Raw genomic sequence first — 19,130 nt, forward strand, 5'->3', positions numbered from 1 at the left:
GAGCGGAATCCACCAACCGCCCAACCCGGACCTCCAGGGAAGAAGCCTCCGAAGACCGAGGGAGAAGGTGCAAAAAAGAAGAAAATGGAGGATACCAGGTGACAAAGACCGCCAGGCGAAATCGTGTCCCCAGAAAGAGAGGAACACCCCGCATGGCAATGCCAAGCCACACCGCAGCCAGTACAGCCAACAGGACAGCATGAAATGGCCGGTAAAAAATGGGAATAAACCCCGCCGGAGCAAATGAATCAGGGAGAAAGACCCAGCAACAAAACGCCAGAAATCTCATGGACCATCCCCGAATGTATACCCCAACAGGGAAAAAACGTCCACGATCCCACCAACAAGAGATGATGGCATAGCCGCATGCACCAGCAGCGCAGACAGCGCAAAACAGTCCAAGAAAAACTGCAAAAAATGCTACGTGGACAAAGAGAATGCAAATTTCCAAAGCACAGCATGAAAATGAACATCCCAAGTCACATTGACAGCATAGGCAGGACTTGAACCCTCAGCACATGATAGCCTGTGACACCAGAGGCATATGACATACCAAAGAGCAACAGCTCCGTGGATGCACCGGAGAGGAAGTCCCCTCAAACATGGCGAGTAAAGGAGTAAACCCCATATATGGAACGCTTCACGAATATGCATGTCATCCTTGTGCAGGGACCATGCTAATCTACTCTGTAACGTTCCAAGCATAGTATATGTGGTGCCGAAGCGAGCACCAGGAAAACACCCAACACACATCGGTGGTGGAATTGAGAGGAAGTGCCCAGCAACCCCCAGGAAACACTGCCCCAAACAGTAATCTCACATGTGAGAACAGAAAATAAACAAAAAAGGGCAGCCCTGCAGTCTCCACCCACAGCCATATATTAAGAACATGGCCACAGGGGCCGGCCACTGCACTAAAGCACCAGCGCCGGAACGACCTGGGGCCAGAACACCAGGAGGGCTCCCCGCCCCAGCCCAGCACATGAACGGGGAGCATCCTGACCCCAGAACAGGAGCGTGGCCGGCCGGAGGACCGGAGCGGCCGCGCCGGTAAAAACATAAAAAGACCATAAACAGAAGCATTTAAAAATGCAAAAGAAACACTCACGGCACCGCCAAAACACCCAGAAGCAAACAGGAACAGAGGCAGGAACCGGGAGCACCAGCGTTCCGACAGCCGTCGGAGCAGAAAAAAAAAAAAATGGCGGTGGGTGGGAGGGGCTTATGTCACCTTCGACCTTTGGATTTCTGGCGTTTTGATTGGCTGGGTGGAGGCAGGACTGCCTCACGTGGTAAGGACTGGGACGGGGAGGACCCATGAGGGGGTAATGTCACACAAATCCACTTTTGATTGGTTAGCAGTCCAGAAAACACAGCCATTGTGGCTAGACCACAGATTGAAGGAGAGGTACCTGAGTATTGATAGATCCATGAGTGAGGTCTGAGTAACAAGGGCCACTGAATTGCCAATCCTTCCAGTCCTTTACACCAATTGAGTGTAGCTGTCAAGAGCACCTATCCTGGCATGTCTTGACTATGGTAACATTATCTATTTCATCCTTCCAACAAAAATGCATCGCCAGACCAAAAATTTCAAAACCAATTGGCCACCCCTCATAAGCAGGACCACATAAAAACCTACCTCAAAGCACTCCTCTTTTTATCTTAACCCTGTATGCACTAGGATACAAATCAAGCACCTTTGTACTGTATATGAAGCATATTGGGGCAATGGTCTAATATGCTAACAGAAACAGGTACCTCACTGTGCCTCAACTAAACCTCTTTGCTGTCTTCACAACCTATCAACCAACGATCATTCAGGAGGATCGTATGTGCAGGACTGTTACTGGGTGTAGAAGGACCTAGAATCTGAGAACCTAACCCAAGTACAGAGAGTTTAAGAAACTTTCGAAACAGAAACTTTGCTGACTTGCCTTAAACTGAACTGGGTACAGAACAACAGAAATTGTGTTGGCGTTGTTCACCAATCACTGCCACACTTTTGTATTCATCACAGCAGCACCAAGGGCTCTGAAGGAACTGAAAGAACATGTAGCATGTTATAGACCTACTTACTATGTAAAACGTGTGATATTTTTAAACTGAGAACTCAAGAAAATAAAGGCTTGGAAATAGAGAAGAGAAATAGAACCTCACATCAGTGAGACAAGGTATGTAAGGGATATGGTACAGTATGTTAGGAAGGTGTGATAGGGTGGGTTTTGATACATTTGCTGAATTCCACCACCAAAGCAACAAATCCGATCTCCATAGTGAGGTCCTTGCACAGTTTCTTTCAATATGCAGAGAAAGGTTGATAGCATGTGAAATCTTTGACAGTCTTGATTTTCCAAGATGGGCATGTATGTTCTTCTATTAGTGTGTGTACCTACTTATTCCCCGAACTTAGAAGTAATGCAGGCAGGTTTACCATCTATACTCTATCTATAAAGGCTTTTGTTAAGCCTACTCCTCCTGAGCCTCCAATTCCTTAGAGCTCCATCCCAGAAGCGCCAAGAAACCAACCGGTGTACGTTGCGCTATATAAATATTTTAACAAAACATAACATTTTGTGAGGCTCGAACTACCTATCTAGGTGCCACTCATAGAAGGACCAAGAACAGATGTGTTTTGCAAGCTTTCTGAAAGGTGGCAAAGCTGAATGCCTGATTAAAGGTGGCTTGGTTGGGCGTTTCAAGAACTGGAAAAAGACTAGATTTGAGCTTCACTCTGAGAACAATGAGTAAGTCATGTGCTTGTTTGTGGAGGAACCATGTGGGAATGTAAGAAGAAATATGATTGGAGAAGTAGCAGGGGACACGGTATTCTTGCAGGCAACTAGCCACCATGCCAGTTTGATTGTTCGCCTGTTTTCACCGACAGAAGTGTGTAGCCTAGGATACATGATCGCTCTTCTTAAGACACTATTAGTTGTATACCTGCATTCTGTACCCTTATGAGCCTCAATGCAGAGCAGGAATTCCTACATAGAGACAATTGCAGCAAGTGTTAATTGTGGCTTCTAAAGCCAAAGCTCATCGTTGGCTGTTATCCAGGAGTAAACCAGAACCATATACATTTGAAATTGTATTCCTACTCCTAGCATGATCTATACGAATCAGTCCATGACCTGTAGGTAGCACAGCAGTTCACTGTTCTATGCCCATGTTGAGCGCCTTTTTTGGTTGAACTTATTTTACAATAGATGAATAAAAAGTCTTCTAAATGTCACCTTTTGAATTCCTTTGACAGGGTCAAGTGCAAAGCATGGACTGCGCTGCAAGGCTTGCAAGATGAGCATCCACCACAAATGTGCGGAGAGCACCGGACAGCAGCGCTGCATGGGCAAGCTGGTGAGTGAGCCAACAGGAGACAGATCAGCGGGCTACTAACAGCCTCCCTGGCACTGGAAGCCCTGGATGTCCGGAAGGAAGAATCAAAACATGGCTTTACTGTTTTCCTGTGGAATAAAGCATAATTATAGCACTGCATGGATCCTCTCTGAGGGATGCGCAGTAGCCCGGCTAATTACAGTCATATTTCTCACCATGGGGCAGAGAGAGTCGCTATCATCCAGGCAAGCATGCTGAGCACTATGCAGTCCGAGACTGTAGGGGAAATTTCAAACAGGCACTGATGTAGGATATATATACATTAATATAAATAACTTAAATGTGCACAATTTGATAGGGTGGTGGGGCAAGCCCGTGTTGTAGGACTTTCTCGTGATAAAAACGACGTCGTTTAGGAGTTGCAGAGCGTTTAGTGTTTCAAGCTGTTTGAGCAAGATTAGATGAAAACGAGAGGAAGATTGTGGGACACCGAATAGTGGATATTCAGTTCAGGTAAGTGAGTACGTAGGATCTTCGTATCACCAGCTTTATATCTGGCAGGCCAGTGCTGTCTGCATATTTATTGTTACCAATTCTTTAAAATACAGAGTGGGCAAAGTCTCCACACCCGAGGAGTAATTCACTCTTGCATCATATTATTGGCTATTGAAATAAATAAATACCAGCATTTGTAAAGCATAGAGCTACCTCTGGAGAGGTTTCCCGGCGCTGGGGGCCCTCGGGAAGATTAAGCGAGCTATTGCCCAGAGTAACATGGTGCTGGGCCAACCTGCCACCGGCACTGGAGATCGCACCATGAACCTTGTGGTCTGGAGTCAGGCACCCTGGCCACTGCACCACACCTCTGCATGATTCCGCCTCCTAAGGGAAGCTTGCTCGGAAATGCAGGATCTTGCATGCCAAAAGCATACTGATGCATTTCATATTTCTTTTTTTGTCTTTGCATTAAACTATTTTGATCTCAGAAAGGGAATTTCGGAGAAGTGTGGCTCAGGGGTTAGAGGCGGCAGACCCGGAAGCTGAGATCGGCCGTGGACCAGGGTTCGATTCCCCGCCTCGGCGGTTCTCGGGCTCAAAAATTCCACGGAGTCGACAATTCTCGCTCTGGTGCCTACTCGACTCACGGGATCACACTCTGCGACTCTGGGCAATAGCTTGCTTAATCTCCACTACGGCCCCTCGCGGCGGGATGCCTGGCTTTCACCTTGTGGACACCCGGCCGGGGTATCTCACAGGGGAATACCAGGACGGGTTGCCTAAGCAAGCGCCTAGAGACCCCTGGGTTATAGTGCGCTATATAAATCGAAACACATTTACATTTACACAATGTCAAGGACTGTAGGAGACAATGCTATGATTTATTATTACAGCGGTGAGGTAAAGATAGATACATAGAGAAAGTAAAGCCGCACAAATCAGTTAGCCCAGGGGCTACAAATGCTATAGTTCAAAAAACCTCTCTTGAGGCCAGAGTTTTAGTAGTCTAACAAGCCATGTTTTTAAAGGAGCCCTTAGACCCATCAACCACAGGGGTGCCAATATTTGCCGTAAACAACGAACTCATTCTTATTATTGAGACTGGTAGAAAACACTCTCTCAAATACATGTGAGCAGCATGAACAATGTAGGTTAAGCGAAATTAAACAAACATTTCCAATGTCAGTAAGTCTGCTTTTAATGCTGTACGGCATGCAACAACGTTTCTGCATGACTGATTTTGCATGTTTGACTTTGCATATGTTAGAACAGTAAAGTCAGACCTAATGGTTTTTCCAATACTTTATCAGTTATATTCAATCTTCAATGAGGGCACCACACGTTTTGAGAGATAGGTGAGGTACCCCAATCTTTGTTACTGTGATTAACAGGGCATTGTAGCAATCCTTCCCTTAATTCAACATACAACAGGGATACCTTGTAACCCTTGCAGTGTAAAGTGTAGTTTCCCAGGTGTAAGGTCAGTAGGAAGGAACATCACCAGTAGTTCACACATTTAAACTTCTAACAAAGTGAATACCTACCAAGCCCGAACAATAAGCATCTAAAACGTTTGGAAGCAGAAGGCTTTTTTTGACCATTAATGACTGTAGATACAGGTGCAGGCACTGTTGAAAAAGAACTAGTTGCTGTTAGTCTCGTCTCAGTACCAGTTATGTATGTCCGCAAACTAAGGGCCTGATTTAGAGCTTGGTGGATGGGATACTCCCTAACAAACGTGACAGATATCCTGTCCGCCATATTATACGGACATTAGAGGGGATTTTTCAGGAAGCCCTCACTCACCACCCTGGGTGGTGACATGCTTCATCATCGGGCCCACCAGGAGAAGCCGAATGCCTCCCTGGTGTGCTACAACGCCAGGTTACTGTGTAGCTTGTTCTTCGTGGCAAGAGTGTCAAAAAGAAATGTGAATTAAAAATGTCAGTGACTGTACCATACAAAAACTTTATTCAATGGTCAGTTTGGCATGGATAAAATATGTGCGGGAAAACTACCAGTTTATGACTTGGTTGTTTCCACATAAAGTGGGGTCAACATGTTTCTGCCCATATATGTGTAATTTACTGGGCTTTCGTCAGGACCGTCAGTTTGTGTACCTCGGTGGTATGGGCACGCTAAGGCCCACCCTTACCAGAGGACGTGAAAGTTAAAAACAGGTGTAGAAAAATAAGTGCAAAAAACAAACCATAAGTGATGGGGTACCTTCAAGTTAGAGGTATCTGTAGTTTGTAATTTACAAGATCCACACCCCATGGGTCTCGGGAGGGGGTGGAGGCGACAATGGCACACCGACCGCAACGCCTGTCACCCGTTGTGCACCTAGCGTCTCCTGCTACCGGACCCCGTGGTCCGGTAGCAGGAGACGCTAGGTGCACAACGGGTGACAGGTACCCCATCACTTATGGTTTGTTTTTTGCACTTATTTTTCTACACCTGTTTTTAACTTTCACGTCCTCTGGTAAGGGTGGGCCTTAGCGTGCCCATACCACCGAGGTACACAAACTGACTGACTAACTGAAATGTTTTGCCTTACTCCTTCATTTTTGCTGATCTCGATTTTTGTTGGCCTCAGGATTCTGTGGACTTCATCACTGATAACCAGTGCCAAAGTGTGTGCTCACTTCCTTAAGCATGGTAACATTGGCTTACACTCAACTGGCACATTTAATTTACTTATAAGTTCCTAGTAAAGTGGTACTATATGTAACCAGGGCCTGTAAATTAAATGCTACGAGTGGGCCTACAGCACTAATTGTGCCATCCAATTCAGTAGTGTGTCAAACAGGTTTCAGGTCTGCCATTGCAGTTAGTGTGTGCAGTTTTAAACTGACATTTCAACCTGCCAGTCCTAATCCTTTATTTTAAGTACAGATAAGCCAGCCCTATGGTAGGCCCTAAATAGCCCATAGTTATAGAGAACAATGGTCCCTATTTTCAGAGGAAGCATCACTTTTATACAATAATCATACTCTAAATAGGTAGTATGTCTTTTGTCCAGCCGGACAAGAATTTATTTTGCAAATATATATAAAATTAAATAGTTAGAAACATTCATTGACAAGTGGGCGCAGCCGTGACCAACGAAACAGTGAGACAACACAACGAAGCACAGAATGGCCAAAGGGCAAAGTGAAATACGTCTGTACACTCGTATTTGAAAGTTGTAACAGAATAAGATCATTTTCTTATACACCATTGCACATTACAATATTGCATAGTCATATTGCATATGGCATTATCCTCAGGACAACATAATATTTCATTGTTGTCTTCTCTGTCCACGCCCATCCTTGCCTACAACAGGGCTTCCCAAGATGGCTGCCACTCTCTATCCTGAAGCCGGACCAGACATAGAGCTCCTGATCTTGAAGTAAGTTAGTTCCCATTCCAGGAACTAGAGACCATTTTCCAGCTCACCGCAATTTTAAATCTAGTTACAATGCATTTTTTTAAAGCCGGACCAGCTGGATGGTGTATAAGAAAATGATCTTAGTCTGTTAAAACTGTTTCGTGGGTCACGGCTGCGCCCACTCGTCATTGAATGTTTCTAACAATTTAATTTTATATATATTTGAAAAATAAATTCTTGTCCGGCTGGACAAAAGACATACTACCTATTTAGAGTATGATTATTGTATATAAGTGATGCTTCCTCTGAAAATAGGGACCATTGTTCCCTATAACCTGATACTTCCCAAGGTCCCTATACTATAACTTTTGGGTTCCCTTGTTTTTTGTAACAACTAAATAGCCCATAGGGCAGATGGCAATGTATTTAACAAGTTGGACATGTATTTTTGAATTTCACATGTCCTGGTAGTGAAACACCTTTAAATTAGTTTTTAACTACTGCAAGGCCTACCTCTCCCACAGGATAACATTGGACAACCCAATTACATTTAATGAGTGCTAACTTTCAATTAGGAGCAGGTACGAATATTAAGTTTGATGTTTAAAGAACTGTATTTTTGAAACCTGGTAATGGTAAAGTCAAATCTTAAGTCACAATTCTGAAAATGCCACTTTTAGAAAGTTGGCATTTTCTTGTCCCAAACATTTGGCGCTAACAGCCTGTAAATTGGGTCACGTAGTTTGGTTTAGCTGGCAGTTGACCTTTGTGCATTGCTCCTAGACAGTGAGACACAAGGGGAAGAGATGTTGGCATGATGGACCATCTTTAACTTGATAGGTGGGAGGAGTTCTCACCTAACATATTTGTACAATGCAAAGTCTCTGTCTGAGCACTCACAAAATGTTTGACATTAGACTTTTGTGCCTCCACCCAAGCTAAGGCCAGGGCAGGGAGGCAGGTAAATTCACACACCTATAGGGGTGGAAACCTCCAGAGCCTCCTACTACTTCAAAGTTGGTACCAAGTATAAATATTGGACCTTCTCTACAGAGGCATGTTTCTAAAGTACATGGTGGCAGAGGGGTTTTGCAAAATTGAAACAGGAAATTCTGTTTAATTTTACATTAAGTCAGTTTGCCTGCTTAAGAGACACTATAAACAGATCGATTTGCAACAGCAAGTGGGTGCCGCTGACCACTGATGACCGTATTATTATTATTATTATTATTTAAAGGTTTTACATAGCGCTGGCTAGACCCAGAGGTATCAGAGCGCATTACATGAGCATCAGATCATAGTTACAGGTTACATTGTTACAAAGGTTACACAGTTATTAGAGCATGGCAACATAGTTACAAAGGTCAAGAAAAGCAATAAGCACAAATACATAAGGGGAAAAGCAGGCAAGGGGAAAGATTCAGGGGAGTGGGGTAGGAGCTGGGGAAGTAGACAGGTAATGAATGCGGGAAAGGGAAGGGGAGGGTGAAGGACACAGCATGGTAGGAGGAGGGGAAGGGCAACGGGGACACAAACCGGTAGATGAGTCAAAGCAACGTCCAAAGTCCATTAAGCTGTGATCCCAGGGGAAGTGGTATCACTTCTCTATCTTTGTTGCGGTAGGCACCCTTTACGCAGTGGACTCTCTCAGAGGGGTCTCTGAGACTCCAAGGCCTACATACTGGATCCTTCCCCAAAAAGGGGAGAGGGAGTGCTTTGGCAAGGGGTGCCATACCATACCTCAGCTGTGAGTGGCTCCCTTGGGCAATGGACTCTCTCAGTGGGTATGCTGAGACTTCAGAGTATAAATATTGGATCTTTCCCTAACAAGGGGTGAAGGAGTGCTTAGTCAAAGGGCACAAAGGACAGGGGGCTAGGCAGACTAGCAGGCAAGGTGAGAGATTCAGGGGAGAGGGAAAGGAGCGATGGAAGTAGACAAAGAAAGAAAGAGTACTAAATGGGAACATATTTAATTAATGAGTTATTTTATAGCTCTGGCTATACCCAAAGGAAACAGAGCACTTTACATGAGGAACGATAATGTTGCAATTTACATCAGTTAAAAGTTACATAAGTATCAAGAAAAGCATTTAAAGAACATAGGGGACAAGGGGAATGGCACGAGGAAGGGTGAGGGGATAGGGTAAAGGGGTAGGAGGCTTCTCTGAGGAGCTAGAGGGTGCAGGGCTGACCTCATGGAACTTTCCCAGCATTCAAAGAAAAGTGGAATTATGTAATTTCTACACCTCAGGAGAACTGGGACAAAGTGCTGCAGTTTGCCCAGTGAAGGTACTCCCAAGTTGGCCAAGAAAAACAGGTTTGCCCTTCAGAGTTTTTTTGCTGCTCTTTAACCTGTCTTAAGGGGACCTCATGACAAATGTTTCCAGTCCTGTGCAGCCCTGCCTAGCTAAAGCTAACAGTCTTGCCCCGCTGAGGAAATTTGACTCCCGCAAAGTGGCTAAGTGCAAAGGTAACATTTTTGTCTCAGCAGCTATGAAGTCCAGAATTGCCTCATTAGGAACTTTTGGCTCACTGGGAGCTCAACAATGACGTATCCAACTTCAAAGGACATTCACTGGCTCTAGCCTGGGATCATACCCTGCTGGAAGATTTTGACTTCCATTTCAGATGCTAAATCCATGTTAAAATCTTTGATTGGGATGTCCTGCTTGGCGTATCTGGCATCCGCTCCATTGCGGTTGATCTGAAATCATGTCTTGGTTCGAGTCAACCTTTAGCAGTGACTTTTGATTGGCTCTCCACTTTTTTCACAGAGCTTTACACCTTAATTTATTTTGTGATTCTTGCCCCTGGTTCCCTGTCGCATAATTTACACATCTTGGAGTCTTTTTGCTCATTAAATGTTTTCCCTATTTATCAAAATGTGCTGGGGAATGTTATTGTGTTGGGGCTGTTACTTCACAATTGTTTGTACTGGTTCTATTTCACACACACTTCTGGCTGTGCAAGGGGGGTTGAGCAGAGAATCTCTCAAAACTGTACTTTGATCTGAGTAGAGTAAGTTTATTATGTTGGTAGAGATCCCCCCTCCCAAATTTATAACCGCGATCCTTTGAGATTTGAATAACGGGAAACAACTCTGTTTCTTCTAGGTTTGTTAGAGATCTTGTGATCAAGGTTGTGCCACAAAGAAACATGGATCTGGTTCACAAATACATTTGTAAATCTGAAGTTTAGTAGAACTCCTCAGAATGGGTGCACATTTTCTACTTTTTAAAATACTCAAGCATGGTCAGTCATAGGTTTCCATGCATGCCACTGGCAATCTCATGTGATATTTTTATACAATGTGAATTCCTCAAATCAGAGGTATACACAATTCAAAGATCATCTTTGGAGAAAGGCAGCCTTGCTTAGGAGTTGAACATTTTTTCTTTTTAATTTTTTTGCTCCACATAGAAAACAATATTTACATGGAGAGTCACCTTACCCTACTTCTCGAGAGGTTTAGTACTCTCTGATCTCCTTCTCTCTCTATAATATGATTTATTCCAGCCTTTTGCTGGAGTAAATAGCTGATGATTACTGTAATAGAAAAGGGCTGGAGAGGAGTGTGTGAATGAAAACAAAATCACTTGTTTGTGTGTTTTCACAAACCAAATAAGTACACTCCACCTTGATCTGCCCATTTTCCACCCCTACTGTGAGATTCACTACTGCTTAATTGTACACATGTATGGCATACGTTTGTCTATTAACAAACGTATTTGCACCTGCTGGTATACTTTCTGGCTACCTGAAAGGCATCAAAGCTGCTTTTTTCAACCAAGAACATACGTTTGTGACAGAAAATGACTTCGGGATTGGGCCATGTTAATTTCAGATTTGCACACGAGGCTCAGTTTACATTCAAAGTAAATGCTCCTTGCAGAGTAAGATGCGGTGGTTTCTTTATAATGCTTTGTTTGCAAAGTATGCTGAGTTGCCTTTCATTCCAGCAATTGTTTTGATTGTCTATTCATTTCCCCACAGCCAAAAGGGTTCAGACGTTACTACAGCTCACCTCTACTGATCCAGGAGCAGTTTGGATGCATCAAAGAAGTAATGCCAATTGGTGAGAATGTATTTAAGCCAAATATGTTTAAGTGAAAGAGTGAGTGAGCATTGGTTCTATCTCCTGAGCTGTCCGGTGGTGCGTAATAGCTGGAATTCTGGAGACAGATTAATTGCTGTAAGGTAGAAAAAGCACTCTTCATCCAGGCCCGCCTAAGCCAAGAGCCTGTTGGAGCCCTCAATAAGAAATCCTGCTAAACAACCATCTGATTGGACGGCCAGTATCACATTGTTCTGCATGACTGACATGAACACTGTTGAGCATGGAATGCATGGTCTCCCTATCTATAAAGGAGGTAAAAAGAAGTAAATGAACTGGGTTTGTTTTCGAGTAAGTGATTGTGTTCCAGAACCCCAGTCAGAGGTCCACGGGTTAAGCAAGAGCTACTAGGCCCAACCGTGGAGGTGAGGACTTTAACTCCTGATGTCCCAGGACATCAGGATGTCCTAGGGATCCTGAGCAACTGGGCCAAGTACCCCTTCAATACTTGTTTGTCAGTGGTAGATCGAGCAGTCGAGAAGTCCGAAGCTTCTCGGTGGGAGCATGATACCGAGGTGAGCACAGGCGCACAACTCAATAAGCTCCGCAGCAGCAATAAATGATTGTCCAGTCAGAATCATCTTTGTTTGGCTGCCAACAGCCATAAAAGTAGTGAAAACATGTGCAAAATAGAAATAAAATACATGTAACATAATTTAAGCAGCCTATAAAATGTATAAAAGTGCACGTGGTCCATCGATCTGCTGATGCAACAAATACATTAATCTGAAATCATTGATCTCCTGGAGCAGACCGCCGCTTGAAGAAATTGTCCAGTCAAATGTTTGACTTTATGAAAAAAGGAGCATTATTATAAAACACAAAGTATAATGAACATTCACAAACAATGTACATAGTCGCCTGAGTTCATGGCTCTAGTTTTTTAAAGCTGGGTCCCTGAGTTCCATTTCCATCTATCTAGCGATACTGGTTATTCCCCATTCAATATAGATGACATTCAGGTTAAGTCCCACTAGTAGTCTGAGTCTCAGGAGTCCTACACTAACTCTTTATTAAAATCAGAAGTGTTCCAGCGCCAGACTGCTATCTGGTAGGCAGGTTCCCCTAGGACCTTCTGTCACATTACTCTTACCTGCACCAGCAGTATCCGAGAGTCTGAAGTCTCTAAGCGCGCCCCATGCTCTCTTTCACAGGGCACAGTGCTTTTGGCAAGAAGCAGGCGCTGGAGCTCCCGGCTGGGCAGGTGGTATTGGATTCTCTGGGTGATGTCCCCACACCCAGCCGGGTCACAAGCAGGCCATGGCCCCTTAGTCCTGGTCACAGGAGGATGCAAGATGCAGCGCTTCTCCTCCTTACGCAGATTGACTGGCATCTTGGCAGTTGAAAAGTTTGGTGTTCAAACCTCTCCTTCTTATTGTGCATTTCCAGACACCAAATGTGATTTAGAGTCTGAGTGTTTGAAGTTTATGTTGGGTGGATGCTTCCTTTGAAGTGCCCTCTTCTCTGCCCTGCCCATCAGCCAGAAAGCACTTTGGCACAGCAGGAGTGACTCCAAACCTGGCAGCCCCACAACACAGGCCATGGAAGTGACTAGAGGTTCACACAAGGATGTCAGTCACAATGAAAATTGTATAAAAAGGTTAACTGAGGGCAACAGTTTTTCTCTTCATGATTCTCTTATCAGCCCCATCTCCTTCCTGAGATGTGCCCAGGCCTCCTCCCACTGACTTCTCCTTCAATCGAAAAGAACCCTTTGAAGTGTACTGGCTTTCCCTTCTTCTGGTGCGCCCCACCCGGTTTACAGGAATGCAAAAATACACAAATATGTCTGGAGGGATTAATCTACCTGCTCTGCTCATGTTCCTTCAGTAAGTCCTGGGTCTCCCAAAATGGAACTTAAGATTTTTCCACGTATTATGCCCTCCATAGGCAAATATCCACCCAATGTATTATACAAAGAGAAGGGGAGAGAGGCTAACCCCTCTACTCCGTCCCCCCTGTCCACAAATTCAACACACAAAGAGGAGTAGAGAGCGGTGAACATTTTGTGGTGGTACGTGCTTGGTGTGAAAATACTGCCCTCACTCACAAAATTGTGGCATCCTTCATCAATAGGCTTCTTCAGTACACCCCTGCACAATCCAACACCTGGGGTGGAGCAATAGGGTGGGGAAGACAAGACATAACATATAAATTATGCAGAAATATTAAGTCAAAATATATTGGGATCACCGAAAGAAAAAATGCAGGGAAGATTAAAACTAGCTCGGAGGTATCTCTGTGTGTAAGTTTATACCTGGAGCCTCCCACCAGCATTAAAAAAGTGAAGGATGATGGTGACAGGAAGAAAGTTATAAACTCCTACACCCCTCCTTACTGCCAATATGTCGACATGTTTCTGCCTTCATAATTGTGCCCGGGATATAGGGTCACACCGGCATTCGTCAGGACCTTCCTGATCCCAAATGTAAAAATACCCTCATTACCTGAAATAAGGTTGGCCAGGAACAACTTGTTCCCGCACCGAGGGATCCCCTATGTAACACTCTCCCGAAGTACGAGTTTCCACAAGAGTAATGTTAAAACTGGCGAGAGATAAAGAAAACCCCCCTGTAGTCACACTAGCATCAAAGTGGGTGCTCCTCCCTTTCGGCACTTATCTGATCACCTAAAGTTGGCAGGGTATGCCCAGACGTGGGTCCCTTGCTCACTTCGCTACTGATGACTGCTGTTAGCCCGAAACCGATCCCAGGATGCTTGTTTCTGGTCCAAAGAAGACATGGCTTGTGAAGGACTGGGTTCTGTAGGACCCAGCGGTGCCAGGGCACAACACCTGAAACCTTCGTGGGTAACCTGCTCCGGCGTACGAATCACAGAGACACGGGACACTTCCTTCGACGTCAAAGATTCAAGGTTTATTTACTGCAGGGAACACAGAAGTCACGACAAGCAACACACGTGCAACTTGGGGAGACTGCTTCAAATTGGTTCTGTAGATCGCTCCTTTTATACAGTTTTTACCCATAAGACAACATGGTACACAAAAGTTTACAACCCGGTTCCCACCATCATCCCCCAGAGGGGTCGCTTTGGTCACTTTGGAAACACATGAGGTCCGGATCATAATTGCGGAAACATTTGGCGGTTCCCAACTGTAAAAACCCATCTTCCCAACATTAGTGCATTCCAATCGGTAGTAAACAGATCGAAATAGGAACAAAGACAGGTGCAGAGGAAGACGGAGACAGTGGGGAGATCGGAAAGGGTGTAAAAGGGGAGGTATCGGGAAACACGAGATACGAGCATCAAAGGGACGTGCCTAATGAGATGCACGGCTGAGACAATAAGTCCGTGCGGCAAGATGAGCCTTGGGCGGCGCCATCTGCCTTACAGTAACATCCTCCTCGTCATAAAGACACTTACAAAGGACTTGTGTCTTCCGCAAATATCTTGGGAGTCCCAGGGTCGCGAAGCGGACAGCGTCCGTTCGCTGGCTACTTGAGGGCAAGAGACAAAATGGATGCCGTATCTAAGATGGAACCCGTGGGTACAGATGAAAAACCCACATAACAAACGAACGGTTTAAGTTAGCACAGCGAAACTGCGCACACTTACTAAACTCGTCATTTGCGGTTCATAGATACCAGACTTGACCATATTCGTGCGAGTCGAAAGCACCACTAACAATTGTCACGGAACCTCAGACGCTCCTTTTGCCCTCATGTAGGCAAGCACTAGTCGGAATCATATTCGATATTCATCAGACCATCGAGGTGTTGCTGTAGCATAGCTTTGTCCAACCGAGCTCCTTTGGTAACAGGTGGTTGTCTCATACACGTTGTAGCACAGAGGCCACATAAGGCAGGACCACACTGCACACAAAGACAACACGTGAACAGGAACACCACAACAACCCCGATGATCATCAGAATCTTCCAACCCCAAGTCGACATCAGGCCCCAAAACCATCCAAGTAGCGTCCAATCCCCTACATCCACGTGTATGGATTCGGAGATCTTATGCAACCTCGAGATGGCTTGATAAACGGTAGGAGCATTATCTGGAATAAAAATGCAGCAGCTCGAATGGATCACCTTACATACCCCACCTCGATCTGCTAAAATGACATCTAAAACCATACGGTTTTGTAACGTCATAAGTCTCTCCGCCTGAAGTTCAGTGGTGATATTACCAAGGGCACTGGCAGTAATATTAGCTGTCGATTCCACCACTCGAGTCAACTGTCTCAGGTTCCTACTATTAACCATAGGTCCCCAAAACGGGAGGAAACCCTTGAAAAAGTCTCCTGCCTCTTGACCGGCAGTGTCCTCTTCGCTAATTACGCCTCTCACAACTCTAGTCTTGTGATAATCGGCATCTACAGTGAACGTCGGCGGCAACAGATTTGCAATGAAACATGAGCCCATGAAGTCAGCGGGCAACCATGCATATGCACGATCATAGCAGATAAAGTATGTACCCTTGGCAGCCAGGAACACAGGGGACGAGAACATTGGCAGAATGTAATTTTCAGTGCAAGCACTTGCTCCAAGTCGGGCTTGTGATCTTCGACCACGACCCATGAGACAAAAATTACCAGTGTGGGGTACGACCCATATCGGAGGCGAGCTTTTAAGCTGCTTCTCGCTAGTGAACACACTATATTCACCTCTACTTAGGACCCTATAGGTTTGTATCTCTTCTTCAGGAATAAGCGAAGGATCATAGATATCACTATCTAAATCCTCTATTGCTATCGACAAAGGTTTTTGATACGAGGTAGGACCAGAGTAGGGGGAACGTGGTTCTCGAATGGGGTGGAAACCTAGTGCGCTTCGAAACATTGTTTGAAATGCTCGAGCTGACCCTTGGGAACTATACGGTAACACCAGATATGGAATTCCCTTATCCGTAGTATGTGGCATCAACCCACACACCCAACAATTAGTAGTGTTAACCACTAACTGATGCTGATGAAGGAGCTGAATAAAGGAATTGTTGCGGAATTCTACACGTCTAGCCTGCTCGTGTTCCGGTAACATATGAAAGGAATGAGGAGAAACAGTAGAGGTAAGATTAGGGTCAGAAGTAGGAGTAGGTATAGCAGAAGGTAAGAAGTAAGACATCGTGTAATACACCCCACCCGCCAAAAGTGCAGAAGCAGTCAAAAACAATACAAACAGTTGGAATATAAAACATTTGGTACGACTGAGTTGTTGCAGCTTGAATCGATGAACATGAGCTCCCTCCAAATCATTCAGCTTCGAGAATGCCATTCCCTACGACCGTCCGCAACGTTTCTTGACGCACTTCGTTCTGTGTAGCAATAGTCAATCCCTAGGAGTTCCCAGGAACCGACGGCCTTTAACCTAGTGTCAAGACCTACTATCCAGAAGGAAGTACGCGCGCGGCCCTACGGCCTTCAATGCACAATACGTATATATGCAAAAACAAAGTCTCTCAGCTGTGGAAGCAAAAAGGTACAAAGAATGAAGCTCAAAATATATGTACAAAAATAATTACAGTAATACAAATGTTCAGAACTGATCACGGAAGACGGGATAATGCAGTCGTCAATTCAGCAAAGCAAAATATTTTATTTGTCCATAGTGCGAGATCGCAAAAAGTATCGAGTTTTCCCAGAACGTGTCTGCTCGTCGAACAAAGGATCCGTTGAGGGGACAGCGTCCTGTTGATCAGTTGAGTGTTCTGGTCTTGAGTTTTTCAATGACACTTGTTCAACAGTGTCTTTCTGCTGCGCTGGGGACTCCCCAACAGGCTGTGCGTCGCTAAAAGGCACAAACGCCGGCAATGTTTCTGTTTCTGATGATGCAAAGCCTCTCCTTACCCACGGGTCTGCCGGCAAAGGAATAGGGACTCTCTTGGTGTGCGTGGCATGCACCCAATTCTTACGTCCCTCGAGACGAACGGCAGTCCTCGTGGCCAGGAGCACTTGGTAGGGTCCGGTGAACCTCGGGTCCAGGTTATTTTTGCGTGAAAAGTTCCTTGTCACCACCCAGTCTCCGGGCTGGAGCTGGTGGCCTGGACCCTCCGTCTGCGTCGGCAATGCGTCGTAAACCTGTTGGTGAATTAACCTCAGTTTAGCAGTCAAGTCATGTAGATAATCGATCAACATTGGGTACTCAAGATCAGAAAACATTCCTGGCCTAGGAACCCCCCACACATTCGCAGGACGGCCGAACACTATTTCATAGGGACTAAGCCCTACTCGGGAGTGTACAGTCGCCCTAGTTGACAGTAATGCTAAAGGTAAAGCGTCAGGCCACGAAAGACCAGTCGTAGCCTGAATCTTCGCCAGCTTTAGTTTAAGGGTGCCGTTGTACCCTTCAACCAATCCAGCTGACTGGGGATGATTGGCGCTATGGAATTTTTGATTAATTCCAAGGCCCTTACACACACTCTTCATCACACTACCCACAAACTCACTTCCGTTATCTGACCACACAACTCTAGGCATTCCATACCGAGGAAAATATTCCTTCAGTAGGATTTTCGCAGTAGACAAAGCAGTATTGTCTTTGAGAGGATAGGCCTCGATCCATCGAGAGAATGCGCAAACCACAACTAAAACGTATTTCAGGTTATTGCATCGCTCCATATGGATGAAGTCCAATTGGATCACCTCAAAGGGACATGAAGGGGGAGCAAAACTGCCAGGAGGAGTTGGGGTTCCTTTGCCAGGATTGTACATCATACACACCATACAATTCTTCACCAGACGTTCAGCACATTTCGTAATGCCATCATTCTTCCACACCGGGGATAACAATTTACAAATACCTTTCGCGCTAATATGTGCTAACCCATGCGCCATTGTCACAACGGCCAGCACATACGCATCAGGCAACAACCATCTTTTCTGATCCGACAAATCAATCCAACAACCATTCGCATCCAACTTTCCCGTACTTTCTTTCCACTTTGCTTTTTCAGTCTCAGTGGCCTCATTCTGAATTTCTTTCACGCTCTCAATAGTGTCTTCTCACATGCTTGATTCTGTAGGCCACCTAACCGAACTCGTCACATACATTCGAGTGCTAAGGTTCCGGGCAGTCTCCTTAGCAATCTCGTCTGCAAACGCATTACCACGACCAACATCATCCGTCACCTTACGATGCGCACTACATTTAACAATCGCTACTTGCTTAGGCAACGTCAATGCATCCAAAAGATCATTCACCAACTGGCCATGCTGAATCTTCGTACCGTGCGACGTCAAGAAACCTCTCTCTCTCCACAATCGTCCAAAGCTGTGAGCGACACCAAACGCATATTGGCTATCAGTAAACACATTCACACGTTTCCCTTTCGCTAACACACATGCTCTAGTAAGAGCAATCAATTCTGCGGCTTGGGCAGAATTCTGATTCAACCTTGCAGTCTCAACAACAGTATTCAATGTTACAACAGCATAAGCAGTAGTCACATCGCCATTCGACAACTTAAAACATGACCCATCCACATACAAAGTGCCATCCGGGTCTTCCAATGGGGTGTTTTTAAGGTCCACTCGACCTTTCGTTTCCTCTTCAGTCCTCAAGTAGCAATCATGTTCTGCTACTTCATCTGACTCTGTGCTAATTGGTAACAAAGTTGCCGGGTTCAGAACATTACAACGTTTTATCTGAATATGACTTGCCAGCAACGTCAACTCGTACCCAGACAACCTCGCACTCGTCAAGTGCTGAGTTTTCGTACGATTCAAAAGAGTATCGACTGCATGCGGAACCATCACCGTAAGCATATTATCCATGACCAATCCTGCTGATTGTCGGATGGAGACCGCAGCTGCCGCAGTTGCTCTCAAACAACTCGGCAATGCTCTAG

At 45.1% G+C, this 19,130-nt stretch overlaps 1 protein-coding gene and 1 non-coding gene across 2 annotated transcripts in view; one reads left to right on the forward strand and one right to left on the reverse strand.

Moving 5' to 3' along the window:
- STAC (SH3 and cysteine rich domain) overlaps positions 1 to 19,130 on the forward strand; it is a 937,744-nt gene that overhangs the window by 598,508 nt on the left and 320,106 nt on the right. Inside the window, exons 3-4 of the mRNA XM_086964753.1 lie at positions 3,257 to 3,357; positions 11,201 to 11,282. Coding sequence (XP_086820879.1) covers positions 3,257 to 3,357; positions 11,201 to 11,282 — 183 coding nt within the window. The remainder of the gene's footprint in view (positions 1 to 3,256; positions 3,358 to 11,200; positions 11,283 to 19,130) is intronic.
- On the reverse strand, positions 625 to 731 carry LOC147722260 (U6 spliceosomal RNA). Its single transcript, XR_015295358.1, has one exon. It is a non-coding gene; the product is annotated as a U6 spliceosomal RNA (small nuclear RNA).

The sequence above is a fragment of the Lissotriton vulgaris genome, chromosome 4_1, assembly GCF_964263255.1.
Source record: "Lissotriton vulgaris chromosome 4_1, aLisVul1.2, whole genome shotgun sequence".
Taxonomy (NCBI): domain Eukaryota; kingdom Metazoa; phylum Chordata; class Amphibia; order Caudata; family Salamandridae; genus Lissotriton; species Lissotriton vulgaris.